The sequence below is a fragment of the Spea bombifrons genome, chromosome 2, assembly GCF_027358695.1.
Source record: "Spea bombifrons isolate aSpeBom1 chromosome 2, aSpeBom1.2.pri, whole genome shotgun sequence".
NCBI classification, from domain to species: domain Eukaryota; kingdom Metazoa; phylum Chordata; class Amphibia; order Anura; family Pelobatidae; genus Spea; species Spea bombifrons.
The window spans coordinates 128322769-128336459 of record NC_071088.1 but is presented as its reverse complement, the minus strand read 5'-3'; the positions used below and the strand labels follow the sequence as shown (position 1 = coordinate 128336459).

General features: G+C 40.2%; 1 protein-coding gene across 1 annotated transcript in view; it reads left to right on the top strand.

The window, feature by feature from the left end:
• The window catches only part of DDX10 (DEAD-box helicase 10), a 90422-nt gene extending 76965 nt beyond the window's left edge, over positions 1–13457 (top strand). Inside the window, exons 17-18 of the mRNA XM_053456455.1 lie at positions 326–456; positions 12928–13457. Of these exons, the coding sequence (XP_053312430.1) occupies positions 326–456; positions 12928–13132 (336 nt within the window). The 3' untranslated portion in view covers positions 13133–13457. The remainder of the gene's footprint in view (positions 1–325; positions 457–12927) is intronic.
• Positions 13458–13691: the final 234 nt, after the last annotated feature.

The following is a 13691-nucleotide window of genomic DNA, read 5'->3' as shown; positions in this document are numbered from 1 at the left end:
AAATGTGTGCTGGCCATCTCCAATCTCGTTACGTCACAAAAACGTGTGGTCGTGACACCGAAATCCGAGGGAATAACCAAGTGTTTCTCACATTCCTAGTGACGATTGCCACCAACAAAATACAATGGAACAAAACACATTTAATTCTGTGGTTGCCAGAGGGGCCAGTAGTGTATGAACGATCTTCATAGCGCCTGGCACTCGCATTCTTGGGCGTATGCCTAGGGAGACTTTCAGCGGGGGGGCCGATCATTTAATGTACATCGGACAATCAAATATTAAAATGCTAGCAAGTTTAACATTGTGAACATTTCTTCTCGTGCAGGGGGAAGAGGAAGCTGTGGCTTATCTCGATCATGACAGCGGTGATGAGGTAGACCTCAGTGCCCTGCCCGACCCCGACAAATATAAAGATCTGGATGAAAATGAAGATGGATCCACACAGGAAAACAGCAGGTATGCCTTTAATACGCTTCGTTTTTGTGTTACCTAAAGCCCGGTAAGCAGCTGAGGTTTTATTAAAGCTTCCGAGGTTTCTGGTGCTAGGGTCTGGAGGAATAGACAGTTGTTGGAAATAAGGAGGCTGAAGATTTATGGGACAATGAAGGCAATACAGGGAAGTAAGAGAACAGAATCATGATTGGTATACCTTGATACAATACTATACTAGCTGCAGGCCTTTATTTCTTTCACTCCCCGGTGTGATCTTCTAATAATTCTTTAAAAGCTCTGATGGAATGTAATAGGAAAGCAACGGTGCCGCCGTATTCTTGGTTCAGGAGCAGTTTTAAACATGCTTTAGGAGAGGGCCAGACCTCATAGCACCGGAACTGAAATACCCACCACAAAATGACATTGATATTCACGCATTTCCCTAAATTAGGGCTTGTAGGATGGCCATTGGGCACACCGAGCAATCGCTTCTTTGTTCTTGTTGAACAATATGGTGTGCGATTGCCCACCGCAGTAGTCATGTGGCCTCTGACGTGGGATTAACCAGCCACTGGCCATAAAGAGCCAGAGACGATGTCTGTCCTCAAACGATGTGAAGTGCATAGAAATGTTTGTTTCTTCGGTTTATAAAAATGTCAAAATTGTGTTGTCCTAAATAGAGCGCTGTTTAAAAGCAGGGTTGTTTAACAGCCTGATGTGGTGTAACAATGGCCAGGCTGGATTACTGTAAAACTCCTTTAATCTGCCTTAAACACGTCTGTTCAAAAGCTTTCTGCCGGATGCTGGCAGCTGCGTGGTAATCAGTGGCTAGCGGGAGGCCACTTTTTCTTTCCTACTCTTACTCATAACTGCTTTTATTATTTTTATAAACCGTCAACAAAAGACCTGTAAGGAAAGGAAAACATTACCATATGAATCAATGCACATTTTCCTGGGGTGTTGTATAATTGAAGGTTATATTCTAAATATCCTACTTGTTCAAAAAAGAAAACCCTTACACAGCAATCACATTTCTAAATTAAACATGGATTTATCCATTAACCTTTCAGATGTTATGTTGTGCAGGTCATATCTTTCATATGCTTTTGTGACAAGTTGCCAGTGTTACATTTTACTTTAAAGTGCAGTACTGTCCATTTTTCTTAATAAAGTACTTTCTGGAAGAGGCTTCATTTCCTTTTTATGTTGAGTAACATCCTCTATATAATTATAGTAATGGAGCCTTAGCTTAGTTTGCACTGAAATTAAAAAATCCCCTCCATAGAAATAGTGTCATCATTGATATCAAGGGCTCTTTATGCAGACATACAGCCCCCCACACCACAACCCCCCTACCTAAGTAGGACCAGGACATAGTCAGGCAGGTAGGACCAGGACATAGTCAGGCAGGTAGGACCAGGACATAGTCAGGCAGGTAGGACCAGGACATAGTCAGGCAGGTAGGACCAGGACATAGTCAGGCAGGTAGGACCAGGACATAGTCAGGCAGGTAGGACCAGGACATAGTCAGGCTGGTAGGACCAGGACATAGTCAGGCTGGTAGGACCAGGACATAGAAAAGAAAAAATGTCGGTGCGCTAAGCTAGTCACAGGCTCAAATAATACAAATGTGTAATACAAGGCCTACCAAACAGGTGTAAGCATGCTGCAAAAACAGTGTATTGGCTATACAATGTATACAAAAAACAAAAACTGTCTGCGCTTCTTACCCTAATAAAGTTGGCAACAAATATATAAACATAATATAAATGAGAGGTTTTGGTTATATGAATTGGCCAAAGCATAATTAAGCTCACCCGCCACGTCAAGGCACACTCTCAATAGGGTGAGAACCTACTCTCACCTCCTACATAGTGGACACACAAAGCAGTTTATACTGCTACCAAAACCTTATTAATGCATTGGGGGAGGTGCAATTAAACCTCCTCCCTATTAACCCCTGGACAGCAAGCTGCAACCAGACTGATGAGGAGCCAACAACCTCAAATAAGGTTTTGGTAGCAGTATAAACTGCTTTGTGTGTCCACTATGTAGGAGGTGAGAGTAGGTTCTCACCCTATTGAGAGTGTGCCTTGACGTGGCGGGTGAGCTTAATTATGCTTTGGCCAATTCATATAACCAGGACATAGGCAGACGGCTAGGACCAAGACATGGTTCTTTATTGCCAAGGCTATCCCTGTGAAGCTGAGATTGGTGACATCTCAAGTAGGGTAACGGGGCAAGTACGGATGAGTGGTGAAGGAAGGAAAACCACCCGCTGATTGTTGGACCAATTAGGTATCGTTAGGCTGATGTACATCAAAGCATACATAGAAGTATGTTGTCTAATAAAACTATTCAATAAACATAACTTGTTTCTGTTGGGTTTACAATGAAGATAACATATGTTATTTGCAAACTGTTCTTTGAAACTTTGCATTGCTAAAACAGTGGCATGGAAAAGGTTAATTATAGTGCTTCTTGTAACGCCAGTCTTCAATGTATCCCTAAGGGGCCTAACTATTCGGATACAATTACATTGGTCAAAGGCTCAATCATGTTGATTGACTCTTGCGCGACAACCAGATATTTTGTCCTGTTAAGGGTTCCTTGAATATCGATTTTGGAAGCACTGAAGCCGCTGAAAACTATAGTTGAGAAAAAATATGTAATTCATACGTCCTGCTTGAGTTGGCGGTTTTATTCCACCAACGTGCCGATGTGGCCTCCAGTCTTTACAGAGGCCGATGATCCTGTTTGTTTTGTCTCTGCACAATCTTGTACAAGAAGCTCACGTGAATAGACAAATTACTTCACTCACACACCTGAGATAAAGGCTGTGGGGTGCTGACCTCTTCCTGCTTAGACATGTGACACAAAGTCTCTCCTTTACAATATCTAGTCTCCTACTTTCTCGGAGTGAGCTCTTGTTTTTGGATCTTCAGGCATATGTTTGGTAACCACATACGCTTGGGAAACTTTTCAAACCATCAAGTACAATTGAACAGTTTGTTCCCAGGGTAAAGGTCTTTGTATTCTTAAAGGAAAGTAAGAAAAAATGCTCTTCTGAAGGCACGTATACAGCGAACAAACCCAAACACAAGTTATATGATGTAATAGACTCACCGATGTCTGTGCGTATGAGGTTATGGGCATCACAGCAATACAACACAAGTGGAGGTTTATAATAAAACCACATGTGTTTATCGCGACAAGCAGATAAGTGGCAACAACAGTATCTGATGCTCATTTTGAAAGCATTTGCAACATCTAGTCTGACAGCTTTTCCCTCTCATGGAAGCTTCACATACCGCAGGGGAGACTGAACATCAGAAGCAGCACTTTGTACTCTGGGGTCAATGAGAGGTCATCAAGTCCCACCCACTTCCTGTCCAATCCCCTCCCACACAAGGCTAGCCACGCCCAAAGCATGATTAGCCCAGCCTTCTCCAGTATGACCACATCATGTTCTCACCTGCCTTCCATAGAGAGAGAGAGAGAGGGAAGGGGAGGCCTCCAGCTCGCCATCTTTGCCATAATCTGTAAACGAGACATACTGAAATAGACCAAACCTGAACTCCAGCTTGGAACTTAGTTTAGTGTCTCAGTCCTTTTAAAGAAGAATACTTGGCCCTGTCAGCCCCGCACCTGACAAGAAGTGAGTATATCACCTGCGGGTAGATGTGTTCCACCAAACACATCTCATGCACTGAAAATGGCGGAAGGGCGAATGTAAATGGGGTGATTCTGCAGCCGCCATGGACATTTAAATGCTATGATGTATCACTGTGTAAATTTGGGAAATAATCGACCCTCTCCCCTAAAGCCCCCAAAATGAGACATGTGCTGCAGGTTTTATCATTTTCGAACGTCTTGTGTTATTGTTATTACATATATGTTAGATATGAAATATTTCCCTTTTTTAAAGCGAAATAAGTCAAATCTTGTACAAATATTTGCATTCGTTGTCTCTTCTCAGAGACATATTCATTGTATTCGTACACCGTAGAAATTCATTTATTTTGCTAATTTTTCAGACATATTACACTCGGCAGTATTACCTTTTTATATTGACGTAAATACTCCGGCAGCGAAGCCACATGTACGAGTTGCTTAAACTGGCTTCCCGCTTTACCAAAGTTTAATAAAACTAAAATTAGTGTCATTTTTTTTGTCTCCCTGCCGCGCATGCCAGTTTTTTTTTCCTTTTTCTTAAGTACAAACTCATTTTCAGAAATGCTGCAGATAATAATGAAACTGGAGGCGGCTGTTTACTGCCTATGAAAAAAAAAAAAATTCAATTTTTGTCTAATAACTCATGAAGGTAAACCATTGCATCAGAATAACTCTTTATCATGCTTCCCAGCAGCCGTTTCATCACCAAAAATAAATGGATTAGTGTTTAACAGAACGTCTACCAAATTCCTACAATTACATTAAATTGCATATGCATTATTTCTCATGGATTCATTTAAATTCAATTTGTTGTTGACAATTAGCGCCCCTAAGATCTGCCCTTTAAGAGAAATTATGAATTTATTATGTAGTTCAGCCACTTAATTGAGCAAAAAATATATACCGTATTGGCTCGGATATAGGCCGCCCCCGTATATAGGCCGCACCCTAAAAGTTTGGTGCTTTTTTAAAGAAAAAGTTGTTTTCTTTAAAAAAGCACCAAAAAAACATGCTGCCACTCTGTCCCCCCCCCGAGATATGCTGCCACTGTCCTCCCTCCCCGAGATATGCTGCCACTGTCCTCCCTCCCCGAGATATGCTGCCACTGTCCTCCTCCCCCCGAGATATGCTGCCACTGTCCTCCCTCCCCGAGATATGCTGCCACTGTCCTCCCCCCGAGATATGCTACCACTGTCCTCCCTCCCCGAGATATGCTACCTACTGTCCTCCCTCCCCGAGATATGCTACCACTGTCCTCCCTCCCCGAGATATGCTACCTACTGTCCTCCCTCCCCGAGATATGCTGCCACTGTCCTCCTCTGCCCCCCCCCCCGACTTACCGGAGCAGACTCCCGGGTGTCTTGCGGGGCCGGCGGGGGACATCTACGCAATACGCGTATACAACTTCCGGTGCCGGCACATCCGGAAGTTGTATTGCGTAGATGTCCCCCGCCGGCCCCGCAAGACAGCGGGGGATATGTATCCTAACCCCCGCTGCCTGCCCGGCGCCCTGGACTGCATGTCCCGGGCGTCGGGCGCTAGACCCTGAATATAGGCCGCACCCCCACTTTAAAGACTTAAAGTGGGGGGAAAAAGTGCGGCCTATATTCGAGCCAATACGGTATTATCAAAGAATTTCTAAGCATTTATCATTAGATTCCTGGCCCTTTTCCCATCGATGCAGATCACAATGCAGATATTTTATTGTCCTTCAGGATGGTCACATTGATATTTTTTGCATGTATGCTGAAAATCGCACCTGCATTTTTAATGTGGATTATTATAACAATTTCCTCTCCAAATACTTGTTTGGCATAAAGAGAAACCCCCGGTGTATGCGATAGCGTTATAACTCATATGCTTCCATCCCAAAAGCTGACACTGTGTAATTGACTTGTGATTTGTGCAAGTAATACAATATCCCTTATCTCGTAAAAAAACCAAATGAATTAGATCTCCATTATTACGGCTTTGACGTTCCCGCAAACATAGGTTGCAAGTGTGAAGGTGGAATTTCTACATGCTATGAAGTCTTCTTTCAGATTTGGCTACATCTGTATCCTGGTGTAAAAAAAAATATATATATATATATATATAGCCCTTGGGCGCTCTGCTACATATCCGCTACTCTTCAGAGATGGTCCTGTTCAGTGGTACGTTTTAGCGGACCGGTGTATTTACAGGGCAAGCTTCTCGGATCATACAGGTCTGTTCTTCCCATGGGCTAAGGCTCTCCTCCTCGCTTATCTCCTCGTCCTTTTCCCGTCTACAAGATTTCCCTCGGGCTCCCCCATATCTCTGGAATCTGCTCCCACCGAACCTTCAGCATTCACCCTCCCTCCCAACATTCAAGAAACATCTAAAAACCCACTTCTTCAGAGAAGCCGCACCATCTTAGCTGCTAGAACCTCCTTGTCATTGATACAATCACCGCACTACCTCTCACCCTTTCTCTGTGCCTTATACCCCCCACACTACCTCTCACCCTTTCTCTGTGCCTTATGTTTGTCACCCCATTCCCTCTGGATTGTAAGCTTGCGAGCCGAGCCTCTCCACCTAATGTATCGGTTTGTCTTGGTCTTGTCATCCCCCTTCAATATATGTATTGTATTAAGCGCTGTGTAAACTGTTGGCGCTATATAAAGAAAATAATAAGTAATGGCATATAAAGGAGTGGAGAGACTTAAAAGTAAATCTGTCACCTTCCCAAGTCCTACTTGGATGTCCTACTTTCGCTTCAGTCCAATAAATAAGCCATTTACAAATGTGAACTAAACCTATACATTTTTGATTCCTGCCTAATGTGTAATTTATGGGAGCAGTCACTATAACTCCATGTCCGCATGCTCTGGGTGGTTATTTAGCCCCATTAGATATTCTCTCCTGTAGTTTCTGCTTGTTAATACATTGATGATAGTTCCCCTTTATATACATAGCATATACGCTGACTGGGATTACTACCTATAAACATACACATTTTGACCTTTATGTTTGGTTTTAATGGCAGCTCATGGTGCCAAATACCCACTCGGTGCACACTCCACCTACCACTCACTGCACGGTGAGTATAACTCTGTGCCCCCCCCCATCGCAGCCATCAGAAGCCTCGAGCGCATTATTAGCTTTATAATTTAGAACCGGCTTTAGAAATAAGGGCAGGCAGTTCCAACAGTAAAAATATATGCATGATTAAATTTAACTCAACATAAAAATGTAATAAAAAAAGATAATTTATTTATGCACGTACTTACATTGCTCAAATGTCTGTTAGGTTTTAAAGATTTCTGCAACAGTAACTGTGAGCTTTTATAATCCTGCAAAATGAATGGAAGGCTGATGGTTTTGTCTGTCTTATGTTTTGTTATTATTGTGTCACTGTGTTCTCGGTGCGCATTATTATTTTATATATATATATATAGCCCAGTGTGCGCAACAATAGAGCAGTGGTCTGTGATATGATGGAGTTGGTATTGTGCGCATGAGGTTAAATGAATGAAGAAATGAAGCTGAATCCGTATTCGGATTTTACATTGTGTGCTTCCAGGCATCACTGCGGCTTCTGACATGATCATAGAACTCTGCGAGAGTATTATTCTAAATAGTCAATTATAAATATTTTTTAATGAATGGCTGTTTCTTGCTTTTCGGAGGCCTTAAGGGTATTTCACTTTTCCGTATTCTAAAAGCTCCACAAAAGCTGCGCACGTGCATTGTACTCCGCTGCCTGAAATACAACCGTAACATGATGCGTTCCCTTCATATCTGTAACAGTATGATCTTTTTTCTGGCATTAGTTAGACTTTCAGTGATGGATATTGGCTGTATCCTCCAGAAAATATTCCTGTGAGAAGATGGCCAACATTCACAACTCAGATCTGACATTTGTGAGACCCCTGATCGGTTCTGCTAGCAGCACATTCATTATTCCTTGCCAGAAATCTCATTAATATATATATATATATATATGTGTGTGATTTTCTCTCAATTGGTTACAATATTTGCCCTCCTACTGGCTGGCTCAGAAGCATGGGAAGGTCGGTGATATTCAGCTGACGGGTGAAGACTCCCCCCCCCCCGGCAGGTAGTCATATAATAAAGGTCTACAAAAAAAAATACACTTCATGTGCGCCGATCAAGTCCTGTGCAATACATGTTCACTAAAAAAGATAGCAGAAATTGTCCAGTCGGGTGTTGATGTTGCCCAAATTGTCTTCACTGCTCTTTTTTAGCACGTGATGCTGTGTGCACGGGTGTTGGGGGCAGGCGCTGGCACGGTATAATTATATTATAGTGTCAGGGTTTGGAATGGCCATTACCGCTGCTTCGGCCTCAGGAGTATTGTCAGTAACACAATGAAAAATGACATTTCTGTCCGGAGAGCCCACAGAGACTCTGCGCTGGTGATGTCACTATTATTTATTTTCAAGATCAGAATTTGACCATTTATAGTTGTTGAATTAGGCCTATCCTTTGGAAGCCAAGACACTTTATTTCATTTGCTTTGTGATTTAGCCGCCTTAGCAGCCAGTATCTCAGTTCAGTGCCCTGGAAGCGTTCGGGCGGCCGCTATTTTTTCGAACAGCCCCATTTTAATTTAGTGATGTCCTGCCCTCCAGGTTGTGCTTTTAGATAGTTTGCAGAGTCCTCATTTTTTGTTTTTTAATCTATTCTGCCTCACTAAGATTTCTCTGGAATAAAACATTATTCCAGGTTATATAAGAGAGAGAGAGAAGGTTACCAAGGTTTTTTCCTGTCTGTATTTAAGGCTTCAATGACTCGAGGCCTTTGATAGCCTCAGCATGACATTCTGGTTTGATCTGCTACAATCAGCAATGCAAGCAGAACTCTAGCAGGAGCCACGGCATCAACGTCTCAAAGACGAGTGATTGATCTTGTGATGGATACAGAGACTAATGTTGTAGACCTGAAGGCAATGACCTTTATTTACTGGGATGGTGGTGACTTACGACCCTTTTTTTGTTAAAGGCCTTTAATGCTGAATGCTTTTCGCAGTGTATTATAGCATCCGTACTCTTAGCAGGATATTCATGTTTTGAGCCGCAAGTTCAATTAAATGGCAGGAGAATTGATGGGTTAGCTTTATCTACTGCCCCAGATGTGTCTTCAAAGTGTGTTTAAGATATATATATATATATATATATATATATATATATATATATATATATATATATATATATATATATATATATATATATATATATATATAATGTGTTAGATTAAGGATAGCCATTTGACCATCCCATGTTCTTCTGTTGGGAAGCTGTTCCACTTCTCATATCCTTTCCCTGTAAAGTAAAACTTATGCAGATGATATCTAATCCTCTAGTTTTAGATCATAATGTCTTGCTCTTAAGATATCTACGTCTAACCATACAACTCGTCAGCTGAGCTGTAAATGAATTACTATGAGAATGTGTATTGTATGTAGTGGGGCTGTGTATCTGGACTGGATTTTTTGGCATATATATATATATATATATATATATATATATATATATATTGATGATTCATATATTTTATTAATCTTAAGTTTGTCCTCAACATTGCACATTTATTTGCTTCTTTAAAAGAGCTGGGACAGCCCCTGTCTGCCTTGAACTTTCTTCCTGGCAGAGACCTGATGCAGTGTAACTACCCTGTGTCTTGTTGCTGTGCTCAGTCTTGCCATGATGAATGACTTTTGACATTGAACAACTCACCTTGTTAGTGAGTTTGTCCTTTCCTCAACCATTTGTATTCCTCCTACACAGGTGTTTCCGTTAATGATTGTGTTACAAAATCTCCGACCTCGTGCAGGTGAAGAATTGATGCCGTTTTAAAGGCACATCAAATATTGAATATACTTTTGCGCTGTACTGTAGATAAATAGATATATTTGAATATTTTAGGGTTTTTGTTAATGAGAGTAATAAAGTTAATAGCCGCTCACCCACTGTTCAGTAAAGTTTTGTTTTTAGGGTTCTTTTTCACATTTTGGACCTTTTTTTGGATCCAGAAAATAGACTTTTCCAAAACAATATATTTTCATTAGCATTTTGACAGTAACTGAGGAAGAAGCTGTTCGGAGCGTTCAGAGAGACACTGCAGTAATTAATCTCCATTAGGATTGTTGCCTTAGTCTTGTAAATTAAAATTTATTATCTGGAAATAAAAGTTGTGGCAAAGTGTGCTTGATTATCAAAATATCTATTTTTGGAGAACACTTTTCCCTTTTTTTTTTTTACTGTCTCTCTAGAATATTCATTGCTGCTAATTTTATTCACACTGTTTAATCCAAACAATAAAGCTCTGTATGAAATTTTCAAAGCTGGAATTGTCATTCTAGACAATTGTATTAGTAACTAAATTCTTAACAGATCACCGCTTTACAATACTTTAAACAATGTAGTGGCCTCTTTCATATGGATTTTAATCCCCTACCTATTTTAATCTCTTTTGAGATATTAAAAAATCTTGGTTGTTACCTTTTGAAACTTAGTATGTAGTTAATGTAGTATTACATACAGTACATCTTAAACACACACAGAACGTCATAGGACCCCACTGACCTCCCGCCACCACGAGCTTCCTGGCCCAGTTCCGACGGACCTGTTTAGCATTTGTTTAGCATTTTTCCATCCCCCTTTGCACCATTTGCTTGATGTAAATTGATTTCCTATAAACTTCAGTGTCGGTGGATCTTGCAAGCAAAGCTGTGCATGCACATGTAGTGTGCTGAAGTATTCTGCTTGCAGTGGAAGCAGGCAGGGAGGCGACAAAGGAGAAAATAGACTTTAATGTGCATTTCCCTTACAGTGTTAATGCATACCTTTGTTATGTTAAACATACTTGTAAAAGTTCAGATTTTGGGTGATTTTCTTTTTTTTGGGGGGGGGGTAACAGTTTGCAACAGAAGTATTAAGGTCATATCTTCTAGAAATTGCCCCTTTTTCATATTTGTCGGAGAGAGCAAAGATAAATTGCGATGTGAATGTGCAAGGTTACCTATCTACTGCCCGGGCTCCTCCTCCGCTAAAGTTAATACTTCCAGGTTCCATTGATTAAAAATCATTTAAAATAAAATAAAAGTAGCTTGGAATAAGGAGACATCTGGCGCAAAGGAACAAAACAAGATTTGAACGGTTCTTAATTAAAATGCCTCGCAAAGAAATTAGAGTTCGGAGCGAGCGAAAAGAAATATGTCGATGTGGAGTAACGCAATTTAACTTTAATACGTGTAATTTGGAACAGCTTGTGAAATTAGTAAATAGCAACATATTAAATTTGCCTTTCATGTGCTCAGCTGTTTCTGTTCCCGGATTGATAGCTGTGGAGTGGAGGCCAATATTTTCCCCAATCGATCATAAACATTGAATTCTTCCGACTGTTGTACATAATAATCTGTCCCTTGCGCTCCTTTAAAATTGATTATTTTTAAATACCCATTTAGTTAGATTTTGCGCCATAAATATAGCAGCCTATTAATTTTTCATTAAAAATACCCATAAAAATTTCATTTCGAAAGTACCTCTATTTTTAATTTATTGCGAATGCGTTTGCAATATTTGTAACAGCGTTACAGACTATTCCGTTTGAACAGGGTTCTGATTTCCATGTCATTTAAAATCATGCGCATCTTCTCTGCATCTTATATCTCGTCATTGTGTTAAACAGTAGCGTGACCCTAAGCCTCCTACGAGGGCAATATGTCAACCCGTGCATAAATCATAACCTGTTACATGTTTAATTAGAATATATATTATACAATAATAAAATATTATTTCTCATTGAATACTTCATAAAAAAAGACTTATTTCATACAGGGAACAGGAACTGGGTCTTAAATATTTGATGCCTAATGTTGGGTCTTCTAATCCTTTTTTTATTTAAAAAATATACTTTAAGCGAAGTTAAATATTCATTTAAGGCTATTACTGCAATATATGATCGGTTTAGTAAAACAGAATAAAGCCCTAATGTTATAAATTGAAAGGGGCTTCCTTTATGGTCATATTATGCGCTCCCAGGAAACGCCTGTTGTATGTATAGATAAAACCCACAATGTGCCTCGTGCTGTATGATGTCCCTATTGAACCCGAGTTAGTAGAAAAGGTACTTTTGTTACCCAAAGGAGAAAGAGGTGATCTAGCTAACTGGCCGCTGCCTGAAGCCATAGCTTTGTTAATGAAGGCTCACAAGCAGCGTAGTCTTGTTTTATGCAGTTAGCGGCGATTCACATGAGCGAACAGGTTGTCTTTGGACTGGATAGAGCACTCTTTGCTGTAGAAGGGACCGCATCATATTGTTTTGAAGGCAGTACAGCCTCATCAAGCGTTTGATAGAGCGGAATAGATCGCTATAAGTAATTGTCTGCTGGCGTATTAGCGCTGATTGGCTCATAGTAAGTGTATCGGGAATTCAGTGTCTAATGTCTCCCATCTCGTATATTCACTTCTGTGTGTAGCTGCTTAATAGCTAATGGATACTTATGTGTTAAAAGTCGTTTTAATGTGGCATTTGCTAATGTTTCACGTTTTATGCCTCTTAAATCTCTATCAATCTGATTTAGAAAATTAAAAATAAATCTGTAAATGTTGATGATTTATTTTCTCAAATTATGTTGAAATTATTCATTACATTGTTCCGGAGCGGACTTTAAATGCTACTAGAAATTCCAGGTGAATAAAACACATTTTCACTTGCATTTTTTTTAAAGTCATTTTTAATGTTTAATTTGCTTTTACATGCTGTGAGGAAACGGGTTATTCATCATTTTGTTGCCTTAATTATCAACATTGCTTTTTGTTTTTCTCCTCTAAGTGACAATGACGTGAAGCCGTCAAGAAAAAGAACTTACAGCAGCTCAGAAGAAACGCCTTCTGAGACTACTTCAGCCAAAAAGAAGACGAAGAAGAAGAAGAATGCCAAACAAAGCCCAGATGACTCTTTTGCGCCGTTAAACACTGGACTTTCGCTGAGAGAGGATGAAGAGCTGGTACTGCATCTTTTAAGTGGCAAAAGCTAATTATTTAGCCTCTCCGGATTATTCTAGGTCGCCTCCAACGTTAAGTCAACAGCTTCTGTAAAATCAATTTGGCACCGAAGCCGTTGGTTCACGGGGACACTGAAAAATGAGTTTGGGGATTTAGTCTCGAGCACATGCCGGGATCATATAAATAAAATATCATTGTATTTCTTCCTCCACTTTATATTTTATCGTTTTTCAGTGACAGATAAGTTTTGTCGCAATTATAAAATATGTACCAGAAATCTCACTTATCGGAGCTAATGATACAAACTGCTGTCCTGATTACATGAAGTGACCTGAAAGTGAAAACCGTGGAAATATGAATTTGGATTTTTAAAATGGTCTAAACTGCAAAATAAAACACAATTTCTGGTTGTTTCAAATAATTATTCTGTGTAAAACTATTAATCCAGCAAGAATTAAATTTGATGGAATTCTGTTCTCCCAGATGGGTATCTATCATTGTGTTGTAACGCTTATCTCGGCTTTACAGTGACCCCTCACAAACCTCTAAACTTTAGTAATATGCACCTTAAAGTGCGTGACTTCAGTGGAT